The sequence below is a fragment of the Diabrotica virgifera genome, chromosome 4 (genome assembly GCF_917563875.1).
Source record: "Diabrotica virgifera virgifera chromosome 4, PGI_DIABVI_V3a".
Taxonomy (NCBI): Eukaryota; Metazoa; Arthropoda; class Insecta; order Coleoptera; family Chrysomelidae; genus Diabrotica; species Diabrotica virgifera.
The window spans coordinates 130,539,485-130,565,849 of NC_065446.1; the positions used below are offsets into that span (position 1 = coordinate 130,539,485).

At 32.1% G+C, this 26,365-nt stretch overlaps 1 protein-coding gene across 1 annotated transcript in view; it reads left to right on the forward strand.

The window, feature by feature from the left end:
- Nucleotides 1-26,365, forward strand: part of LOC114334762 (pleckstrin homology domain-containing family G member 5) — a 1,826,648-nt gene that overhangs the window by 264,138 nt on the left and 1,536,145 nt on the right. Inside the window, exon 4 of the mRNA XM_050649705.1 lies at nucleotides 1,669-1,768. Coding sequence (XP_050505662.1) covers nucleotides 1,669-1,768 — 100 coding nt within the window. The remainder of the gene's footprint in view (nucleotides 1-1,668; nucleotides 1,769-26,365) is intronic.

Below are 26,365 nucleotides of genomic sequence, written 5' to 3' on the forward strand. Positions count from 1 at the left end.
GTCAGTACAACTTTTCTCGGAAATGAATACTTTTAAAGTTATAATCAAAAAACGAAGAAAAAAAATCGAATTTTTCCTTCATTTTTTGACATTTTGATTATTTAAGCAATGTTCCGGACCTTTTTGAGAGGGAGGATAACTCAAATATTATTATCTGAGTTATTTTCAAGCAATTTCTAAAAAAAAATTTGAGTCACCTCTCAATGTCCAAATGTACTAATATTTTTACAGATCCGCCCTGGTCTATAGTGCTTTAAAGTAACATATTTAACGCTCCTATGGAGTGCTAACAGTTGCATTTTTAACACGTTTGTAGAAAAAAACATTTAAACGACTGTTTTTATTTATTTCTACATTATAAAAATACGACGCAATGTAAATAAAAACGTTTAACAGACAACTTTATTAAACCCTAAAATAAGAATTTTTTTAATTGTTTATAATAATTATTAAAATAAACAATAACATATTTAAACCATATTTTACAATATGAGTTTATGGTCCGATCGATTAAGTAGTTTATAACAATTCCATCTGCCACAAAGCATTTGTCACGGTGAAAACAGTCTCTATCTTAGGCTCTATGCATACTTGCGTGTTTTCAAGTTGCGAGCAAGCTGATTGTTTTCAAGCCAAGTTTCCCATCAATACACATTTGAGTGGTTTCTCGACGTCAATACACGCCAGAAATAAACAGCTATGGATCTAAGTTGACATCATCGTGCGGTCAAGGGGTACTCACTGATTTCCCAGCACAGACTGCCAAACCGCCTGACTTGTTTTCAAGAAACTGGCGTGCTCTCGGTCTACGCGGCTTGCAAGTCACTTGCAAGCGGCTTGCACGCCGCGGCTCAGTTCGAGTGTGCAGTGCCTGATTACAACTCATGTACATTGCTCGCAGCGTGCACGTGGCTTGAAAAGAAGCAAATGTCCATCGAGCCTTACAAGCCCTACTATAAAGCAAGAGCCCACAGGTATACGAATAATATTCGAAATATATACGAAAAATCAACAACTATAAATATTAATTGCATGGCTGAGAATATTGCCAGAGGATTGCAACAGCCAAAGCGTATTAACATCGATGGACAGAAATTAATTAATATCCGATATTATGCCAAAATGATGACAAATCTTTTCCCCAATGGAAATCTAGAAATTGCCCATAGAAGTTTTAGAACAATATGTGTCTTTAAACCAATAAATGCGATTAACGGGGGACTACCAGCCATATGAGCTACTTAGAACACTCAGTTTAGGTTGGACTGCATTCGAAAACCAGTGTGTTCTACGAGTCCTCACCAACAGAGCAGAAACCTTAACTCTCACAAAAACATTAGCGGAAAAATTGAGGATACAATATAAAATGGGGAGATCAATACTTGGATTAAACGCTGAATAGAAATAGACGAAAATTTCTAGAAGGAGCCTATGTTCAACAATGGAAAAATCAGTGTTGATTGATGATGATGATCTACTATATTTAATGGAAATAAACTACAGTTTTAATTGAAAATATGTTACATTGTAGGCCAAATTAACAGGTTTTACTTTACTACCATTTAAATCACTTAACAGTACATAATTAAAAAAACAAACAAAATGTGTAAGTGTCCGGATTTTTTTGACCAGGATTTTAGTATTACCTTAGGTCCTTTTTCTTTTCAGACTTAAAGGTTCCTTCTTCTGCCATATCACTGCCTGCTTTAAATCACAACCATCAAGATGCTGATAACGTACCAGGAAGCAAAACGTCAATTCACAAACTGTAAGTACCTTTCATTCCCTTTCATTTCTAATAATATAACATGTAGAATATTTTTGTCCTACACATGTATGTAGCGATTAGTTTGGCTTCAGAGGTTAGCATGATAGTGTAGTAATAATGATTGAATTGTAGACCACTAATTTCAATTGATAGTAAAATTAGAAGTATGTTGATTATCCAGCTGGTAATGTAGAGAGGCTCTATTACTTAGTAATATAAAAAATCATATTTTAAATATTTATTTTTATTTTCTTGAAGAAGTCAATCACCAGCTCAAAGCTTGATTAATCAAATAAAGCAATTATATAAAATTATTACCTTTACCTGAAATATTCAGATTATATAATTTTGACAATAATTTGCCTCGAAATTCTGACTGACAAAAGGGGGTCTGTAATATTTCGATAGATATAAAACGATAGTGGGGGAGTACCTACACCCGGTTCAATTTAATTCTTGTAACATTTGAAAAGTATGATTTTAGACAGTCAGATGAGGAATGTTCTCTGGCACAGTTCATTAAAAGCACTTTTTGCTTCAAAATCTATTTGAATATTTACAATAATATCAGAACACTACCCAATCCAAACAAATATATCATTTTTCTTCGACCACATTACAACAGCCTAATTGAGCCTTGACCTCCCCCATACAGATGCATCAAGTCAAACTAGTTTGATTTTACTCAACAAACTTGACTTGATTTGAAAACCAAACTTTTTTTGGAAAAAAGTTTGACTTGACTTGATTTCGATATTTTTAGATTTGACTTGAAATCAAACTTCTTCAAACAATTTGAAGTTTAAATATCATAATATTGCGCAATGTGTTTATTTCCAATTCTAATTGAGAGCATACCGCCTTTTGTTTTGACTTATTTGGACAGACCTGATCCTGTACTCTGCTACTCTGCAAATTAGTTATATACAGTGGAACCTCGATTATCCGTCTCTCTATTAACCGTCACCTCTGTTAACCGTCAGGGTCTATACCTACATAAGTTATATTGACTACATAAGTAAAAATTTAGTCATCAATATATTTTGTTGAGCATTGCGATAAGCCAAACGAAATTCGTTGAAATGTACATGTGCAGGTATGCCACCACCGCATTTTTTTAGGTAAATAATTTTTGTTCTTATCCAGGGCTCTGGATTAAATTTAAATAGGTAATGATAAATGATACCGTGCTTTTAGAGTTCTATTTTTTGAATCGCAAGCCAAAAATAAAAACGTACAGCACAATAATTATTAGTCAATATCTGTATGTTACCATAATTCAGTGTCACCATAATACTATGAATTTTTTTTAATGTTCTGTTAACCGTCTTTTCTATTATCCGTCATACCCTTGGTCCGGTGCCCTGACAGATAATCGAGGTTCCACTGTATAAGTTCATATTTAGGAGTAGAGTAGAACCTCAATAACTCGGATTAATCGGGACCGTGGCCGATCCGGGCTATCGAAAATCCGGGTTAACCGGAGAATATGGTAAAAATTAATAAAATACGGTATACTTACAGATAAACTCCGTTATAATTAAAATAATATGAAATACATATGTGCAGTCTACATATCTAAATTACTAAAAACACGTAAATACAAACCTAAGCAAACGGAAGCGAACAATACAAGATTTTACTGCACACAATACAGTCACAATCGGAACGATGTTATGATATTTTAGAACAGTGAAGACTAAGACGATTTTTTAAAAAAGACTTTTTTGATTAGTCTTTTAGTCTTTTTTAAACAATGCTAAGACAGTTTGATTGAAATAAATAAAGGAATACTACTACAGGTGCCTGCTGTTTCCGATAATTCAAGTCAATGAACGTCGCTCTGCCATGCTGCCATGTGTCATGGGTCATTTTTTATCGTATAGTTCAAATTACACAAATACACATTATCTCTCAAATATTATATTACATACATTTTTATTTTGAATTGTTGAAATGCTTGTCTGATGAAAATCGGTCCGGGTTAGCCGGACTTCCGGGTTATCGGGGACCGACTTATCGGGGTTCCACTGTATGTGCTTGGCTTGTTTGTTACGTTCGTTTTGAAGTGTGTGTTTTGTGCAATAATATCTGAACCTGAATCTTTTCCGCTCAGAATACATACCAGATAGAACAAATTGAGTCTGATTTTGAAGGTATCCCCACTGCAAAAATGAAGAGAAAAAATCTGTAGACGAAGCAGAATTAATTAACAAAAGAAATACACTGATCTATTTGATGTTACGGCATGCGATTGCAAAACATTGGAAATTGCAAAGTGTATATTATGTGAAAATAAAGAAGAGCGTTATAAAATGACAAATAGTGAAACTAGTTCTTTAAAACGACATCTGATTCAAAGTCACAAAAGATTCATTCAACCAAATAAAAAAAAGTAATATCGCTGTCATAATATGCATAAAATTATTACCGATTACCCATAAAACTTGTCAGCAAGCAATTTTACGCGTAATTGAATCATTTTCTTGAATTTCGACTCTAGTTTGACTTAAATCGTTCCCGTATCAAGTTATTTTTTATATGGGACCCATTGTATTTTTAACTTTGTTATCTTAATTGGCAACTAACATTTTTCTATCTCGACAAAAAAGTATATCTATTAAATCATTTTTTTTTCAAACTCTTTCAAACTAGTCTGACAAACAGTTTGAATTTTCAAACCTGTATCCATTGACCAGTTTGACTTGACGTGAATCATTTGACACAAGGATTGACTTGAGTTTGACTTGAAATTAAGTAAAACTCAATTCAATTTCAAACATTCAAGTCAAACTTGTGCAACTCTATTCTCCCAGTCCATTTCGCCAGTCGTTTCCGTTTATCGCCAACCATTGTCAGTTTGTAACAATGACAATCTGAGTTTAGTATTTTTGAAGAATCTGAGATTCAGAGAGCCAAGCGGGACAGGCGGTCGATTCGCATTTCGCTTCATTGCCGAAATGTTTGTCTGGAGTACAGACATAATATAAACAGGCTACAGTTAGTAGCGTTTAGTAGCTTCTGGTGGAGCAGTACGGCAAGCGATAAGTGCTTAGTGATCACCATTGACTAGTTCATTCTGTCTGCCACATCGACTCTAAAATGTCATGGTCAAATTTTTGAACGTGTTTTTGTTGTACCAATGTGCCGTTTCTCGATGTTTTTCCAATTTTTTTTCAAATTTTAAATAAAAAATGTTCAACCGTCCTTCAATTTTTTTAACTAAAGAGGAGTTCTAAAGAATTTTTTCAATAAAATTTTTTCAATAAAAAATGGGATTCTCTTTATAGTTCAGAGAAATAAGGAAAAAAATATCCTGTTGGTGACACATCCCCCTCCAGGCCGAAACCAAATTTTTTGAGTAGTATGGACATCTATAATAATAACCTCCGATTTTGATGATATACATAGTTATAAACAAATCAAGATCAAAAAACGGTAAATTTTCGCTTTTTTTGTCTATTACAAAAAAGTTAAACATCCTAAACAAATTTGAGAGTAAGAAACTCATAAATCGTATAAAAAAACTTCAATATGGCGTTCGCTGAATATGTCAATCCTTATTTGTTGCTTAGAAAATTGAAAAATAAATAATAAATTTTGAGTTTATATAAATATTCATAACTTATGTAAAAATTAACTTAGAACCCTCTTATTACACGGAATGTTGAGACTCCTGATACTTAAATCCTACCCTAAATTTCAAAACAATTGATCAAATAGTTTAAAAGTTATTTAATTTGTTTATCCCAAATTAATTTTTTTTTGCAACACTATAAGTCAGAAAATGATGAAGTTACAGTAATACTTTGGATAGTTTATGAAAGAAGATTTACATTATTAACTTAATTAAAAAATGACAAAAATGATTTTAAATACTTATTGCAAAATTATTGTGAATTAAAAAAACATGTACAACTGTGAAGTAGAAGAATGCTGGAATGAAAACAAAAACTGCAGGCTGCGGAAGAGTCTATCGGCAAAAGAAAAACAAACACCAGCGCAATAAGAAACAACAAACCATGGTTTTGTCAAGAAGTCAAGGAACTCGCAGAACAAAAGAGAAAATGCTATCTGTGTTACAAAATCACTGGAACGCAGGAACAACGCTCCATCTATATAGAAACAAGAAACAGAATAAATTCGCGAATAAGAGCAATAAAAAGAGCGCATTGGATCAAGTTCACAAGTTACATGGATCACGACATCTATGGCGCACAGAGGAAAATTTGTAAAATGCTAAAAGACAGAAAAAAAAAACAGATACTGAATTTGTACAAAGAGGATATAGTATTTTTACTACAAAAGCGATATTACGTACGTCAAAATTTTTGACGTAAGAGAACTGTCAAAACATTAGAATGTGACTTTTCATTATTGCCATGTTTATTATAAACATGGCAATAATGAAAAGTCACATTCTAATGTTTTGACAGTTCTCCTAAGTTAAAAATTTTGACCTACGTAATATCGCTTTTGTAGTAAAAATACTATACCAACTGAGACATGGGAAAAATATTTCAGAGAACTCTACAAAGGTGAAGATGCCAATGACGAACACGATTACAATACAGAAGGCAGGTATATCACTAAAGAAACTGAAATAGAAGCGAGAATGAAGATCTTAAAGAATAGACGATCGCCAGGTACTGATGGAATACCGAACGAACTGCTGAAATACGGCGATCAGAAACTCACTAATTGTCTCACAAGATTGTTTAACAAAATCTTAGACAGAGCAGAGATACCACAAGATTGGCACACCAGTATCACAATACCGATATTTAAGAAAGTACAAAGATTACATGCCCGGACTACTACAGAGGAATAACTCTCTTAAATACGACAATGAAGTTATTCACATGCATACTCAAGGATAAATTGGAATCACAGATAAAGAACAGAGAAGAACAGCAAGGATTTAAAAAGACAGGTCGACGACGGACGCAATATTTGTCATGAAACAAGTGAAAGAGAAGTCGATAGAATATAACAAACCTGCATATATTTGCTTCGTAGACCTAACGAAAGCGTTTGACAGAGTCAGACTTAGCGATATAATAAAGAAAATTAAGCAAAAAAGGATACCGGCAAACATTGTTGAAGTCATAAAACAAATGAACAATAACAACACGACAAAAATTAAAACAAACGACACCACTACGCCCAACATACCAACACCAGGAGGAATCAAGCAGCGAGACAGCCTCAGTCCATTTCTATTCAATATGCTTATGGATGAAATATTAGAAGATGTGGAATCGCTACAACTAGGATACAGACTCGGCCACAGTAGAATGGGTATAGTGTGCTATGCGGATGATGCAGCCCTGATTGCAGAGGATGAGGATGACATACAAAGACAACTTTATCGATTCTATCAAGCATGTCGACTGCTTAACATGAACATGTCCATGCAGAAAACAAAATGCATTACCATTGCGAAAGACCCAATTAGATGCAAGCTCGTGGTAGTGGGGAAATCCATAGAACAGCTAAACCTGTTCAAATATCTAGGTGTAGAGTTATCAAGTTATCATGACCCAGCCAGAGACCTAAGAGGACAAATTAACAAGGCCGCTGTCTTGTCCGGATGTTTGAGAGATGTGGTCTGGAATAACCCATATATGAGAGTGGACAGCAAAGTTAGAATTTATAAAACTTGCATCAGACCTATTATGACCTATGGCATTAAATCAAGAGGAGACGCCAATAAAACCAAAAGCATGCTACGAACAGCCGAAATGAAGACACTAAGAGCAATGGCAGGGAAGACAAAAAGAGATAGAATACGAAACAACATCATCAGGGAACAATGTGGCGTGCAAGATGTAGTCAGATGGGGTAGGAAAAAAAGAAAGGAATCGTTCAGTCATGTAAAAAGAATAGAGGAGCACAGACTACCAAGAATTGCTCTAGAAGGAAAACCAGCAGGCAAGCGTCCACCGGGAAAACCACCAAAAAGATGGAGAGATAGCTGGCAGTCTATACCTCTAAGAAATATTTCAACGTCGAAATTAACAGATCGACAGATCTACAACAAGTATAAGAAGAAGAAGAAAAAGAGGGGGGGGCTAACTCCGTCCCTAATTGTCCTAGGACAATTGTTTTTCTTTCTAAATGTGTATAAATTTCCAGTTTTTCTAAATATGAAAAAATAATTTTTCTACGGGTAACGGTTAAAAAGTTATTCTAATTGTTTATAAGTAAGCAAAAAATCGACATGTTTTTGCAAAAGAATTTTACTCTATTTAAAATTACTTTTTGTCATTTTTTTATAATTAAGTTAATAGTATAAATAATGTTCTTCTTTCATAAACTGTCCGAAGTATTATTGTAACCTCATAATTTTCTGACTTATGAGGTTGCAAAAAAAATGAATTTGGTAAAAACAAATTAAATAACTTTTAAACTATTTGACCAATTGCTTTGAAATTTAAAATACATATAATTTAAACACAAGAAGGCTCAGAATTCCGTGTAATAAGAAGGCTCTAAGTTAATTTTTACATAAGTTAAAAACATTTAGAAAATATAAAAATATAAATATTTATAATTATATAAAAAGTGGCAAGAAACCAGATCCGACACAGATCTTCAAAACTATATGGTGGCGAAAAAGGAAGCGGAAGTAGCAGTAGCAAAAGCCAAAGCAGAAGCATATTCGAACCTATACGATCAACTTGATACCAGGGAAGGCGAAACGAAGATACATAAAATAGCCAAACAGGGAGCAAAGAAAGCAAAATATTTTAATCAGATTAGATGTATCCGAGATGAAAATAATAAAATACTAGTTCACGAAAGAGATGTCAAAAAGAGATGGAGAAAGTACTTTGACAGCTTATTAAATGAAGAATTTGACAGACAGCCTGCAGCGTCAACGGAGACAGTAGTAGCAATGGTCACCAAAATAACAAACGAGGAAGTGGTTCAAGCGCTTCAAAAAATAAAGAAAGGAAAAGCGGTAGGACCAGATGATATTCCTGGGGAAGTATGGGCAGCATTGGGAGAGACAGGAACAAGGTGGCTAGCAGGTCTATTTAATAGAATTATGGAAGTTGGACAAATTCCAGACGAATGGAGAAGCAGTATACTAGTACCTGTTTACAAAAACAAGGAGGTATACAACAATGTACAAACTACAGGGCTATAAAACTGCTTAGCCACATCATGAAAATATGGGAAAGAGTAATTGATAGACGGATACGTGAAGAGACCGAAATATCCCAGAATCAATATGGCTTAATGCAGGGCAGATCAACAACAGATGCAATTTTCATTATAAGGCAGTTGATGAAAAAATACAGGAGTAAAGAAACAAACGCTCATAAGGTATTCATTGGTCTGGAGAAAGCATATGATAGAGTTCCTCGAGAGATTCTGTGGTGAGCACTCAATAAGAAAGGAGTCCCTGGTGAATATGTAAAGGTTGTGAGGGATATGTATGAGGGAGTAACGACTAGTGTTAGGACAGGTTTGGGAGAGACTGATAAATTTCATGTGAAAGTAGGATTGCACCAAGGCTCCGTGCTTAGTCCGTATTTATTCTCATTAGTTTTGGACCAGATAACAACGAAACTACAGGGTAACATTCCATGGTGCTTAATGTATGCTGATGATGTCGTGTTAGTAGGAAATAGTGAAAGAGACTTAGAACAATAACTGGAACAGTGGAGGCAAGATCTGGAGGAAAAAGGGTTAAAACTTAGTAGGACAAAAACAGAGTATTTGGAGTGTTCATTTAAAGATGGAGTTACTACAAATAAAATGGTACCTTTGGATGGTGAATTGATTGTAAAAAGCAGTAGTTTTAAGTACCTACCTGGGATCGGTATTACAGAGTAATGGAGAAATAGATAGAGATGCATGCAGTAGAATTAGGGCTGGATGGATAAAGTGGAAAGAAGCGAGTGGTGTGTTGTGTGACAGAAAAATTCCAATGAAGCTGAAGGGAAAATCCTATAAAACAGCCATAAGTTCGGCTATGATGTACGGAACTGAATGCTGGGCAGTGAAAAAGAAAGAGAAACAACGAATGAATGTTGCAGAAATGAGAATGCTTAGATGGATGAGTGGAGGGACAAAGAAGAATAAAATTAGAAATGAGTATTTGAGTATATTAGGGGAAGTCTAGGTGTGGCATTAATTGATGCCAAAATGAGAGAGCATAGGTTAAGATGGTTTGGTCATGTTCAACGTCGAGACCTTAATCACCCAATATGAAGAATAGCTGAAGTGCAGATTCCTGGAAGGAGTAGGAGAGGAAGACCAAGGAAGACCTGGGGGGAGACGATAAGGCAGAACATGTTGGTAAAGGAGATTAACATTGATATGACCCAAAATAGAATTGTGTGGAGAAATGCAATTAGGGAAGCCGACCCCGCGTAGGGATAAGGCAAAGAAAATGATGATGATAAACATTTAGAAAATCTCAAAATCTATGACTTATTTTGCAATTTTCTAAGCAACAAATATGGATAGACATATTCAACGAACGCCATATTGAAGTTTTTTGATCTTCATTTGTTTATAACTATGTATATCATGAAAATCGGCTGCAGGAAACATATAGGTTATTAACATAGATGTCCATACTACTCAAAAAATTTGGTTTTGGCCTGGAGGGGGATATGTCACGAGAAAAATCTTATTTTTCTGGACTATTACTAGTGGTACTTATTATAGTTTTTACGATCATAGCTCTGAAAATGGCTTTGTAAGCCGAAAGCGCTCAGCTAGAAAGTAAATAATTTTGCACGTTTTAAAATTACTTTCTTTTTTCCATTAATTTATTTTTCAAAACTAATTTGCCAGGCCATTATATTTCCTTCATTCCAAGGAACCACACTCCCGCGTAAAATACAGTAATTTTAACAACAATTAGATGCAGATGTCGTAGAAAGGGTTGTGCACGATCCGAATTGGAAATCAGAATATTAATACATTGAGCGCAGACTGCAGGTCAGCCAAACGTGTTATTTAATTTTTAATTTATATGCACCGTTTCAAAATTCCCGATCCGAGGAAATCGTTAGTGAAGAAGACATTTTCTAATGGCGGCACAAATCGCTACCGGAATATTAAAATAGTTGCGAACAATTTTAATACCTCGATTGGACGCGGATTTTTTCCGAAATTATTCCAATCGGCACGACGTCATTCCTCTCGAGGTATTATTTGTATGCAGTGGAAATAATTAGAGACAAGTTGAGTTGCTTGTTTCTACCGTAGAGGTGTCGCCGAGAATAACTGATCAGGGCAGGAGCTAATTGTGTCGAAAAATCGGTAGGGTCGATTAAGGCAAGGGTGACGTGACTACTTGAGATTTAATTGTTTTACGTGTTTATTATTATTAGAAAGCTGAAAAAATGAGATTCAGCATTAAAGTTAATGATTGAAAAGATAAATACGTTTTTATACCCACTTATGGCAAATGAATGAATGCGAAAAAGATAGTATATTGTACAACAAGTGAGAAAAAAGACATATTTCTCACGGGAGCAGAAGTTTGTTGGTACGAATCGATGGCAAGTGCCGCAAATCAAGCGAGGGAGAAATATGTAATTTTCTGACTAGTTGTACACTGTACTTTTTCTATGGATGCTTTGTTGTCAAGAGTTCAAATTTCAAAATTAAATAATTTAGTTTGTATATTTGTTATTAGTTTGTATAAGAATTTAAAAACCGCCAAACGCCTTAAAAATGAGTGGCGCATACAATATTCCAGCTACAAAAGATCTGATATGAATATTACGTGACGCGAAAATGTATTTTCATTTTGATGCAAAATAAAATTATGGTTTTATGTTAAAAGATTTTTTTGTAATCTTTGCTAAATTTGATGTAAAACACGCCACAAAAGAGTAACTTTGATACAGTTTGAATTTTGAAGCTCTTTTGTGGCGCGTTTACTTTAAATTTAGCAAAATATTATGAAAAAATATTTTAAAATAAAACAAGAATTTTATTTTGCATAAAAATATACATTTTTGCCCCACCTAATATTCATATCAGATCTTTTGTAGCTGGAATATTGTACGCGCCACTCATTAATGGTTAATTGGATTATACATTTGTACCTTAATAACTTCTAAACGGCTTAACCGATTTTGATCACTAAACATGAGTTTGAAACGTATTGACAAGTAGTATCTGATGCATCTAAGGTCAAGTATGATAACTGAAGGTCTTATAGGAATTATTGAGTTTGAAAAACTGTTTTTTATCATAGGAAATATATTTGATCATACTTAGGAAGCCTGTAACTTATAAATTCGAATATTCCCGGATATGAGATATACACCGTTAGATGCGCCTAGAGCCCTTCTACAAACTCTCAGTTATTGGCGCAATTCGTAGGTTGAAATTTTGAGTAATTGTCGAAAAACCAAAATTTTCAAAGTTTAGTTTTTCAGTTTTTCGGCTATACTGAGCGGTGTGTATGTCTGATTCTGACTGCTTAAACACCATTTGAGAGCTTATCTCAACATTGTTGATTTGGTGTATTTGCGGTTCTCCTTTTTCTTCTTCAATCAAAGAAATATACCACCAAAAATATGCCGTTTTGTACCTACTAAGTCCTATAGCTGGCTTATGGGTGGTCAAAAGTCACAAACTACACCGGTTCTGAATCGGCCCTGACCCCCTCTTCAAACACAGAAAAAAAATTCAGATCGGTTTAGCTTTTCCACATACATACATACATATACATACATACATATCCACAAATATTTTCCCTTTTTTAAATAGAAATTGAGTCATATTTCTGAGCTCGGTTACTTTTGAATGGTATAACCGATTTTCAAAATTAGATATGCGTTGGAAAGGTAATGATCAGTACTATCACAAAGCGCAAAGGTCGGACTTACATTTTTGAAAGTTTTGGGAGTTTTGGGGACGAGAACGAAAAGCAGACCCTAAATAGGAAGGGCCGTAAAATCCACACCCTTGGACCAAAATGGATGGTTGACATACATATGAAGGAGTCTTTTACTGAACTATAATTTTCAATACATATATGTAATTATTTAATATTCTTAATATTTACATACTTTATTTATTTAAAATTATAATTAACAGTTATATTTGAACAGTTTTGAAAGGTAATTCCTGGTAAGTTTTGATTCAACACATTTTGTTTAACAACAATAATTTTGTTTGTATTGTGCATGTTACCATGGAAGCAACGATCATATGAATGTATGGAAAACCTGCGGAGAACCAGTGAGAAATTATTTCGTACTGCAATGGCCGACTTTTCTGACTGCGTGAAAAATTTTTTGTTTTGAATGTATGTAATTAGTGAGAGAAGTTGCACATTATATAGTATCCATAGAAAAATGTATTTTTGTATAATTTTGTATATAAAGTGTATAAAATTATTTAATTTCTAAGCTGAGTGGTTTCTTCAGAGCTATTGTCAAAGGTCAAAGTACCAGTATATGGAAAGTACTATTTTTTAATTGAAAAAATTCCTTATGAAGTTACAAAAACTTGGACGGAGGTTGAAATTTTTTATATGTAGGATTCAGCGGTCTGGTGATAATACTGACCACTATTTTTTTATGCCTAATGTAATAACTTCTTCTTTTGGGTATAGAACCCCTGAGATTCCAGAGGTAGAATAAAAGTAATATTTAATCGGGCCACAACTTTAATTTCTAGTTTTCTGGATTGGTCCTTGTAGGTGGGTTGTAGAATACTGACTCATTTTTATCAATAAATTTTGTCAAATTAGCAAAGGTTTGTTTCAGTAATACACACAAAATTTTTTAAATGGGCCTTTGAATGTTTAAATGGGCCTTTGCGTTTACAATAAAATAACTTAGGTTCTCCATCTTCCTCCTTATTATAAGTAATTCTCTTTGTTCATTGGCGGATTGATACCTCTATGGAAGGTTGTCACTCTATATACTTCTTCTACCGATTGGTGATTTGTCTCTTGTTATTTGGACCACACAGGTCTTCCTCATTCTGTTTATTTGGTTATTTCATTTTTTTTCTATTTAGTGTCCATTCGTTTATACCTACACTATACGTTACAATTTTCTTCTAATTTCTTCACTACTCTTTCGATCTCTCTCTTTCCATAAAAATCATATTTTAAATGTTTGTTTTTATTTTCTTGGAGAAGTTAATTACCAGCTCATAGCTGGATTAATCAAATAAAAGAATTAAAAAAATATTGCCTCTACCTGAAATATTGAGATTATACAATTTTGACAATAATTTGGCTCGAAATTTCTGACTGACAAAAGGGGGTCTGTAATATTTTTGTAGCTATAAAGTAATACTTAGTGGGGCAAGTACCTACACCTGTTTCCTTTTACCTTTCAATTTAATTCTTGTAACATTTGAATCGTTATGATTTAGACAAAAATAAAGTAAGATAAAGAATGTTCTTTGGCACAGTTTTTCAAAAGCCCTTTTTGCTTCTAAATGTATTTGACCAGATTACAACACATTACAACAGCCTAATTGAGCCTTGACCTCCCCCTAATATTTCGCCAGTCGTTTCCGTTTGTAACCATTGTCAGTTTGTAACAATGACAATCTGAGTTTAGTATTCTTGAAGAATCTGAGATTCAGAGAGCCAAGCGGGGCAGGCGGTCGATTCGAATTTCGCTTCATTGACGAAATGTGGGAGTGCGTTCGAATGTTTTTCTGGTGTACAGAAAAATAAACAGGCTACAGTTATAATAGTAGCGTTTAGTAGTTTAAAATTCTATGGTAGAGCGGTACGGCAAGCGATAAGTGCTTTTGTACACCAGGGAAATAAGGCAAAAATATACCATGTTCGGGACACTTGAGCAGCCAGGTTTCAAATGGGTTTTTTGGGTACTATATACCTAATACATTTTAAATACAGAAATGCCCGTCACAGTTTGGACGAGAAATTTAGTTATTAACAAATAAGGATCAAAAATGAGAGTTTATTCGTTTAAATCGCTACAGGTAAAAATAGGGTATTTAAATGTCTTATTTATAATTTTTTCTTTTAGTAGATGAGCCAAGGTTTAAAATAGCGTTTTTTGAATTTTGGTCCGATTATTTTTTGCTTCGGATATTGCAAAATAAAACTAAAATTTCGTAAATAAAAAATTTGCTATAACTATTGCGAAAATGAATTTAGGACTTTCATATTGCACGAAAAGTTGAGTCAAACAGTCCATACAATGCACAAAAAATTTTAAGACGATGCGTCGATTAGTTTAAATTTTATTCGATTTGTTTATCCCAAGAGCTTTCTGTTCGCAATGTTATTGTTCAGAAAATAATAATGATACAGCAATTCTGTGAAAACAACATGAAATAAGAATAGTCATGTTTTCAACGCATTTAAAAAAAATCGTTAAAAAGTCATTTTTGTCACTCAGAAAACATTTTACTAAAATAGAGTCATTTTTGACTTAAAAACAATTTGAAAAACTGGTATTTTTATACAAATTTTCGAAGAAAAACTTTTCGCCTAGGATTATTACGGTCAAAGTTAGCCACTTTTTTTTATTTAATTGACGGCTACTTTGTTTATAACAATTAAGCAACCTAACTAGAGCCATTTTGAAGTTGAAGATATATAGGTTATGTGTAAAAGTTTGAGTAAACTTTGAACCTCAACAGAGTGGTTAATAAAGCTTTAAAAATGTCGTCTGAGCGGAATTAATTCGTGGTCGGTGGAGGGGAATTACTAAAATACGTGCACTCAAATAATGAAACTGATTCTGCAAACATATGCTGCGATTAATATCGCTGGAACTTGTTGATGGATTTTGATCATATTTTTTTTACTTTGTATGTACTCGTAGTCTTATAGAGTACGTTATGTACACACAACCCCACCTAACATTACAAAATGTTAGGGAGGACTCCCCTTATCACTCAGGGATATAAAAAATAGATTACGGCCGATTCTAAGACCTACCGAATATACATAAATAATTTCATAAAAATCGGTCAAGCGGTCTCGGAGGAGTATGGAAACTAACACTGTGACAGGAGAATTTTATAGATGTAAATATATAGATGGCTATTAACAAATAGGGGTTGGTGATAGAAGAGTGAAAATTAAGGGTTGTATGTATTCTACATCATATAAAATTAAGGTAGATAATTTTGTCCAAATAAATAAAAAATATTGTCAGGGGGGCAACCCCCCCTTATAACTTATGTAAAACTTATAAACGTGTAAAATTTTTATAAAAATCGGCCAAGCCGTTTCGGAGTAGTATGGTAACTAACACTGTTACAGGAGAATTTGATGTATATAGAAGTAACTGCCAATTAAATAATAAAAGTGACTAACTTTGCACCTAATTAACCTAGGCAAAAAGTTTCTTCTGAAAATTCGTAAAAAATACCAGCTTTTGAAATCTTAAAGTTGATTTACTCTATAGTCAATATTAACAAAGTTATTCAAATTGTTTAGAAGCCAAAAATTACTCTATTTTACTAAACTTTTTTCGGAGTGATAAAAACGACTTTTTAATGATTTTTTTCAATACTTTAAAAGCATAACTATTATTCTTGCATGTGGTTTCCACATAATTGCTATGTCATTATCATTTTCTGAACAATAAAATTGCGAAAAAAAAGCTCCTTGCGATAAACAAATTGAATAAAATTTAAACTAATTGACGAATCGTCTTAAAATTTTTTGTGCATTATACAGAATCTTTGACTCGACTTTTCGTGCAACACGAAAATATTAAGGCCATTTTTGCAAAAGTTATAGCACATTTTTTATATTTGAAATTTTAGTATTAAATTGCAATTTCCGAAGCAAAAAATGATCGCACCAAAATTCAAAAAGTGCTATTTTAAATCTTGGCTGATCTACTAAAATACTAATACTCTAAATAATATACAGTATGTCCCTGTAAGTTGTATCCATATGGAAAACTTTTTTATTATTAATTTTACGAAAAAAAGTCATTTTTCATAAAAAGCTCTGCATGGTCCAAAATCTAAGATTCAACCATCAGATATAAAATTTTATGAATATTATACGAGGTATGTCAAAAAGTTTGAATTTCAATCAAGAGTAAAGTAGCTTTATTTTTCACAATATTGAAAATTGCTATTATGGAAAGTTGTTTGGAATTAAAAACTATATTCTAATATGCAATTACATCCTTCTAATTAATATTTTTTTTTTGAAAAATTATGGATAACAAACCTTATTTTCAGTTATTTCAATTCTGATAACTTTTTTATTATTAATTTTACGAAAAAAAGTGATTCTTAATAAAAAGTTCTTCATGGTCTGAAACCTAAAATACAACCATCTTATGTCAAATTTTATCAATTTTATACAAGGTATGTCAAAAAATATGAATTTGTCTCAAGAGTAAAATACCTTTATTTTTCACAATATCGAAAATTGTTATTATGAAAAGTTATTAAGAATTAAAACCATGTTTCAGTATGTAATTATATTCTTCTTATTGAAATATTTTGAACTATAAAGGTACTTTACTTTTGATCTAAATTTATCTTTTTTGACACACCTCGTATAAAATTGACATAAGATGGTTGTATTTTAGGTTTTAGATTATTTTAGACCATGCAGAACTTTTTATTACGAATTACTTTTTTCGTAAAATTAATAATAAAAGAGTTATTAGAATTAAAATTACTGAAAATAATGTTAGTTATCCATAATTTTTCAAAAATTTTTTTTTTCAATTAGAAGGATGTAATTGCATATTAGAATATAGTTTTTAATTCCAAACAACTTTTCATAATAGCAATTTTCAATATTGTGAAAAATAAAGCTACTTTACTCTTGAGTGAAATTCAAACTTTTTGACATACCTCGTATAATATTCATAAAATTTGATATCTGATGGTTGAATCTTAGGGTTTCGACCATGCAGAGCTTTTTATGAAGAATAACTTTTTTTCGTAAAATTAATAATAAAAAAGTTTTCCATATGGATACAACTTACAGGGACATACTGTATATAATTACCCTATTTGTACCTGTAGCGATTTAAACGAAAAAACTGCCATTTTTGACATTTATTTGTTAATAACTAAGTTTTTCGTCCGAACTGTAACGGGCATTTTTGTATTTATAATGTATTAGGTATATAGTACCCAAAAAATCCATTTGCAACCTGGCTGCTTAAGTGTCCCGACAAAAACCTTATTTCTCTGGTCTATTGGCTTAGCGATCACCTCCCATGAATGAACCAGTTCATTCTGTCTGCCACATCGACTCCAAATGTCATGGTCAAATTAAAAAAAAAATACTTTTGTAAAAAGGATTTCAAATACTTCTCCTAACGATTGGTGACTTATCTCTTGTTTTTGGACCACACAGGTTTTGCTCATTCTGCTTATTTGGTTATTTCATTTTTTTTTTCTATTTAGTGTCGATTCGTTTATACCTACACTATAAGTTACAATTTTCTTTTAATTTCTTCACTACTCGTTCGATCTCTCATGTATTTCCTGTAATTCTTCTCAGTACTCTCATAACTGCTGTTTCTAGTAGTCTTTGTGCTGTGGATATTCGGATATTGTTTCTGATGCATAGGTCATTATTGGTCTTACATTAGCTTTATAAATTCTTGACTTTATCTCCGACGCGGTATACTTGCTTTTTGTACTTGATTTCTCACTTCACTCTCCAGGTCTCCGTAGCTGGACAGTGTAATTCTAAGGTATTTTATATCCACTGCTTATTCAAAGTACATACGAACGTGTAAAATATACGGTATATTCTTTGAAGTTCAATGCACATAGGAACGTGTAACATATAGGCTATTGATTATGTACTATAGAAAGGAACTACAACGTTAACGGGGTTTTATTATTTCATATGGTCAATGAATCTCTATATATGAAAAAACCGCGGAGTGCTACCATTTAAAGGGGTGCGTTTTTGAGAAATGGGTGAATTAGTCCCTGGGCACAGGTTATATTAGGGTGAGTACTATGCACTTTTGGTACAAACACGTCTACATAAAAATTGTTCCTGGTTAAATTTCCTATCTAACTATAACTTTTTAAAGTCAAAGATAAGAAAGTAGAAAACTCAAAGAGGTACCACAAAAATGTATATTATAAAAATGTCATACAAGGACGCGTTTCGGCTCTTACCGAGCCATCATCAGCTTGAAATACAGGAACAAAGTCTAAAACTGTCCTACAATATAAAAAGGAAATTTTTAAGCATGTGGTGATCACGCCCACCTCGGCAAAGGAACTTACCAGACCAGGAAGGAGGGAGAATCTAATGGCTTACATTGTATTGGGTTCTTTAGGTTTCATTCTAAGTTATAAGTAGTGTATTAGACATTAAGGGTATAAATTCATTTTAAGATTTAAATGACTTCCTCTTTGAGAGAAACCATCTTGCGAACAGATCAGGTGCAAGGAACTTTTCGGTGAACTGTCAAATTGCTGTCAGTGATGACAGATGACATGTAGTACTCAAGAATGAATTTGTCGTTAGGTGGTAAATGTTGTAACTAAAAGACCCCACAGACTAGGGAAAGAAAAAAGAAGAAGATTAAACGTCAAATTCAAAATTCGTAAGGTGAAAGAATAGAGGTGAAAGAATAAAGAACCCAATACAATGTAAGCCATTAGATTCTCCCTCCTTCCTGGTCTGGTAAGTTCCTTTGCCGAGGTGGGCGTGATCACCACATGCTTAAAAATTTCCTTTTTATATTGTAGGACAGTTTTAGACTTTGCTCCTGTATTTCAAGCTGATGATGGCTCGGTAAGAGCCGAAACGCGTCCTTGTATGACATTTTTATAATATACATTTTTGTGGTACCTCTTTGAGTTTTCTACTTTCTTACCTCGAGACCACATTTGAGAATGGATACTTCTCTTCATGTAAGTCAAAGATACTTTTTTTACAAAAATATATTCAAAAGAAAAAGCACAAAGAAACCCAAAAGAAAGAAATTTTGTTTTTTGTCCCATAACTTTTGTCCACGGGGATATAGGTATAGACATTGCTTCACAGAAAAAAAACTTACATATTTTCTCTTTAAAATGATGTTTAGTAGAGGTCATTAGGATTTACAGTTTTCGAAATATGATTTTTCAAATTTCGCCACTTACAGCAATTTTAGGCAATTTTCCTTGTTATTTCGCAAATATTGTTCTGTAACTTTTTCTACGTAACTTTAGGCATATGCAATGGTACATGTAAGAGGAATAGAAATCAATTACCTTTAAAATGTCCTACTGTATAATGTTGTACGACTTCTTTTAAAGAGGTGATCTTTTTTAAGATTTTATACTTTTAATGAGTTTCTATATTTTTTACGATTATTTTTTAAATTTCCCATTATAGCTTTTTTTCTTCTACATTTAGGTATATATTATATAATAAAAAAGAAAACTTATTCTGTTCACTTTAAAATGGTGTACTTATTATAAAAAATTCTAGGATTATTTTTGAATAAGGTATGCTTTTTTAAAATGTAACCGTTGCAAAGATTTTTGATTTTCGGATTATTTTTTAAGTTTCTCATTATAACTTTTTTATGTGATTGTGTGTTATGATTGAATCTTATTTTTTATAGGTAATACTTTGGATCCACTTGACTCGGCCGGCAAACTTCAAAATATGGATTAGTTCCAATATTTACTGTCAAAGCTCCTGCACCACAAGCTTTGCATGAAAAAATAGCATGTAAATGTACCAAAGGATGTACAAAAAATTGCGGTTGTAGGAAGATAGGAATTAGTTGTTCCATATTCTGCAAAGGGTGCATGTGCATGGGTACTAATTATGGGAACTCTAAGATAACTGAATGTCAGAGGAAGATATTGAAGCTAATAATGCTAACGAAGAGATGGACTTTGATTTTGAAATTTTTTAAATGTCAACGTTTAAATAATTTTAACTAAAGTGATGTTTTCTAAGACTAACGTTTATGTAATTTTTGTAAAAGAAATGATTTTAAATAATGCAGGTAAAAAAATATCAAAGAATCACTCGGTTTCCATTATTTAAATATAGATGATGATACACCATTTTAAAGAACAGAAAGTAAGCCCTCTTGATTGAGCAATTTACATATAGTAAGTACATTTCTTACAAGAAAAAAAAGTTATAATGAGAAATTTAAAAAATAACCGTTAAAAATATAAAAAATAATATTTTTTTTATATTAGACTTATATGATATAATAATATAATATACTATATATAATATAATATTATATAATATATTATATAATAATATTATTTTATTTTTATACTATATTATAAATAATCGTTAAAAGTATAAAATCTTGAAAAACCATAATCTCTTTAACAAAAGTCGTACAACGTTATACAGTAGACCATTTTAAAGGTAATTGATTTCTATTCCTATTACGTGTACCATTGCATATACCTAAAGTTACGTAGGAAAAAGTTACAGAACAATATTTGCGAAATAACAAGTGCCCAAAATTGCTGTGAGTGGCGGATTTTGAAAAATCATATTTCGAAAACTGTAAATCATAATGACCTTTACTAAACACCATTTTAAAGAAAAAATATGTAAGTTTTTTTTCTGTTAAGCAATTTCTATACTTATATCCCCGTGGACAAAAGTTATGGGACAAAAACAAAATTTCTTTCTTTTGGGTTTCTTTGTGCTTTTTCTTTTGAATATATTTTTGTAAAAAAGTATCTCTGACCTTAAAAAGTTATATTTAGATAGGAAATTTAACCAGGAACAATTTTTATTTAGATGTGTTTGTACCAAAACTGCATAGAGCTGACCCTAATGTAACCTGCGCCCAGGGACTAATTCACCAATTTCTCAAAAACGCACCCCTTCAAATGGTAGCACTCCACGGTTTTTTCATATATAGATGTCCATTGATCATATGAAATAATAAAACCCTGTTAACGTTGTAGTTCCTTTTAGCTATCTTATTTTGAATATAATCAATAGCCTAATACGTCGCTATGTACTTTGAAGTTCAAAGTATATATATAGTAGGAAAAATGAAAGAATACCCATGAACGAACATACAAAACACGCTGTATTTTCCTGTCACCGTGTCACACAAAAAATTGCCCAGCGCAAGTACATGTAACAATAACTATTACATGTACTTGCGCTGCCCAATTTTTTGTGTGACACGGTGACAGGAAAATACAGCGTGTTTTATATGTTCGTTCATGGGTATTCTTTCATTTTTCCGACACGTTGTAACACGTTGCTATGTACTTTAGAATTCCAAGTACATACAAACGGTGTATAGGTACATTGCTAGGCACTTTCTACTTCAACCCATCTTATTTATGAATACGTCCCTATGTACTTTAAACTTCAAAAGACCTGACTTATCTACTAATAATGATCCCATAAATTTCTATTTCACATCTGATTGGTTTTTTACTGCTTGCGATTTTTAGTTTTCTGAGATGAAATTGTCGTATTGAATAGGGAACTTGCACATAAAAATATTTTTGCATAAAATTGTTAATTTATGTTTAAAAATATTATATTCAAAATATTCCGTCTTAATAATTAATAGTTTACGTACAATAACTAATAATAGTTGCGCGCCCAAATTAACCGTTTCAAACAACTTCAAAAGCGTGCGCTTGGGTCTGACGTCACCAACCATGATGTTTACCACTGTTCTCGTTGGGCTAGTGGCAAACGTGCATTGCGAAGACAATATTTTGACATTTTAAAGATTTTCATTCATTTATAATATTGTGTTTAGTTTACGGAAATACATTTTTATTGTACAATCTATCTCAAATGCCAAATTATATGACAAAGTTATGGAAGTATGTACAGTCGGAAAAATGAAAGAATACCCATGAACGAACATATATAAAACACGCTGTATTTTCCTGTCACCGTGTCACACAAAAAATTGGCCAGCGCAAGTACATGTAATAATTACTGTTACATGTACTTGCACTGGACAATTTTCTTTGTGACACGGTGACAGGAAAATACAGCGTGTTTTATATGTTCGTTCATGGGTATTCTTTCATGTTTCCGACTGTACATACATACTACTAAAAGTTACTTATAAAAAGAAAGGATGTTTTATTTAAATATATAAATATATATTTAGTTTAAAATTTGAATTTCATTCTCACATAAAGAAATAGAAAATATTTTATGGATAAAACTTCATTTTATCAAAGTTTTATTCCATTAATTTTTAATAATTAGCAAAACCAAATCATGGGGGAAAATATTTACATTCCAAAAGTCTTGTGCTATACTAATCAAACTGTCAATAAGACCTGGGTCATATCCTATCCAAATATAAGTAAATTTTTAATTATTTTCAAAGTCTGTATCTGCTACGCAAAAAAACAAATATTTTTAAATAGAAACATTTGCAACTATACTTGTGCATTGTACATTCTAACATTGGTTATTTGGTTGATAGATTAGATTTTACCTCTCGGTCTCGGTTTTCTAACAACACAACTGTTTTTTAAATCCAAAACGTTCGTCCCTTATAATAATTAATGTTCCGAATATATTTCCGGTCGTAATATTTTGTAACAAACAAAACTAAAACAACCTATAATTTTTAAATATTTTAGATTCATAACAAAGAAGAAAGAAGAAAACTTAAAAATAAACAAAACTTTTAGTAATATAAGTAAGAGTAACTTAAACCTATTTTTATAAACAATTTAAACATGCTTATTAATAATACTTACTTATTTGTCTAACACGTGATCAATTTCAGTTTGAAACTAAATAAACTGATTATAAGCTATACAAGAACACAAATAATACCTTGGAATTTCCGATTAAATACTATGAAAATGGAATTAATACAATCCCCAAAACATTTTTTTTCTTTTGTACTTTTATTTTATATAATCGACTTTTACATAGGAGTTTTAAGTGAATGTGAATGAATTTGTAAATCATATTTTCGAAATATCCTAGCGGTTTTGTTGTCGATGTCAGTCGTGACGTCAGACCCGTTTAAGCGTCTCTGAAGAAATTTGAATTTTATAGCATTTTCAAAGCCTCTTAATAAACGTAGAGTTAAAAATATTTGTTCTTTTTTGCATGCATGCGTTTTAAGATCACGTTACCTTATATTTTTTAATATTATTTTAGCATTTAAAAATATATGCAAGTTCCGTTGGTGAAAATATACGCAATCTTGGTTGAAATGCATTTCAGGAAATCTTTTTTCTTTTCTTTACATTTTCGTTCAGTTCTGTACAAAACCATTGAGTTCTTGGCCCTGAGAGCGATTTATTCTTATTAATGGTTATTTCACCAAGAACTTCCTTGGCCGAGCCTAAGATATTATACTTAATTTTTGCCAAGCTTTCTTAGACTCGGTCTCTTTCTGTGACATATATATGTAATATATAATTATGTATACCTAACATAGATTTGGGCAAATAAAAATTTTAAACACGTAGATAATATATATGACAATCGATATTTGTTAGTAACTTAAAAATCATATACATGACGGTAATCATGTAAATCAGGTAAGATTTTTCCGTTTGAAAGAGGATATTTTCCTAATTTCAGCCGAATTTAACACAATTATTATTAATTTTCAAGAGTGCATTTATACTTGTGTGTACGTGTAACTTATTGTAAGCTTTTGTATACTGAATAAGAGAGCCCGAAGAACTTTTCATGTCTCCCTCGTATCTTCCTCGTATAGACGAAAGTGTCCGTCGAGGTTTTTTAATTATATTTTTATAATTTTGGCATTCTCTTAAACCGTCCTTTCTCTATTTTAACCAATACAACAAGATTTTTAACACGTCTAATTTATTAAAAATCGCGACGTTGTTTTTGAGGAAATTTCGTGTTTTTTCAAAAGTTACGAGCCCGACCATAAACAAAAGTCAATTCTCGCTTTAAAATATGTCATGTTTGAACATATTTTGTTTCCAATTATTTTGTGGTACGCAAGGATTTTGGGATTTCAATCATCAAGAGTTACGTGTTGGCACGGACACCGTCGTCACATATTTGTTGTGGTTTACACTCGTATTTTTAGACTTAAGTGACCCTCGGATTTATTGAAGTGCAGCAGGAAATTATAAAATATCGAATAGCTGATTTTTACCTAACTTATTTACTCCAGAGAAATAAGCAAGGAATATACCATGTTCGGGACACTGCATTATCCAGGTAGCTGATAACTTTTTTAGTTAATATAGACCTATATAGGATGAAAACCTACCGTTTTTAATTATTAATAATTTAGAGCAAAAACGAGATTTTTTCGATTTTTTGCTATCCCTTAAAAAGCTAATAATACGTTCTTTAACCTTTTAAACGTTCTTTAAATTTTAAAGAACCGCTTGGATTGACATGAAATTTGACATACATATAGCTAACAAGTCGAAGAAAAAAAGTGATATTGTGCCGATGTGTGCTTTTGCCCTGGGGGTGGTTTTCAGCCCCTCTCGTTGGTGAAAAAATATACGTCCAAAATAAGTCCGGAACTGGATAAAATAACAAGAGTTTTTTTCTTAAGTCGATACTTTTCGAGTTATTTACGAGTGAATATATTAATTTTTTAACAAAATAACCACGTTATTAGACGGTTTTTCGCAAATAACTTACAAAGTAAGTATTCTATCGAGAAAAAAATAGTAAAAATATAGCCCGTAAAAAAGTGAACAAAATGGTGTATTCATGAAGTTTCTAGGCCTCGTAAAATCAGAATTTTAAATAATGAAAAATAGGTTCAAATTCGTCAAATTCCAAATCGAATATTTTGACATGAAATAATAAAAAAAATGAAGCGCTTTTTGGGGAAAACTCATGACAAATTTTTTAAAGTGTTTAAAAAAGCTTAATTTTTGTTTTATAAAAAAATATCTAACATCAAAAGAAAACAAGTTGGTCCCTTTTTTTTTGGCAAAAATCGAGAAAAACAACCCCCTAATTAGCATCTAAGATGAACTTAATCGTTCCCACTCCAAGCTGCTTTACTCGTGTATTTATTTTTTATACAACCTCTAAATTTTTTTGGTTCAACGTCCTTGTTTTTAAAAGGGCTGTAGTTGAAAGTGCTTGAAGGAGTCACTAATCACTACTGTATGCATATTTTGAACAGCCATATCTTAACCATATTTTGTCTTACAGAAAAACAAAAAAGTAAAAGATATTCAGAAAAGCAAATCCGACTTTTTTTACTGTTTAAAATTTTTGATCTTTCGAATAATTTTTCAGTTATTTTGAAAAAAATAATGTTTTTCAAAATTAAAAATTTTAAAAATTTAACTTTAAAACCAAATTTTTTCAAAAATTAGCACTTGGAATCGATGAAACTTACAGATCATATAAACACAACATAAATAAAGCAACTTGTGAAGCGGCAACGATTAATTTCGATTTAGTTGCTAATTAGGAGGTGATTTTCCCGATTTTTTTTTTGGCACAGCAAAAGGAACCAACTTTAATTTGAGTGTGATGTGCTTACATTTGATGCTAGAAACTTTTTTTATAAAAACTGAAATAAAGCTTTTTTCAACACTTTCAAAAATTTGCAATGAGATTTCTCCAAAAAGTGCTTAATTTTTTTGGATATTTCACGTTGTATTATTCTATCTGAAATTGGCTAATATGAACCTATTTTTCATTAGCTATAACTC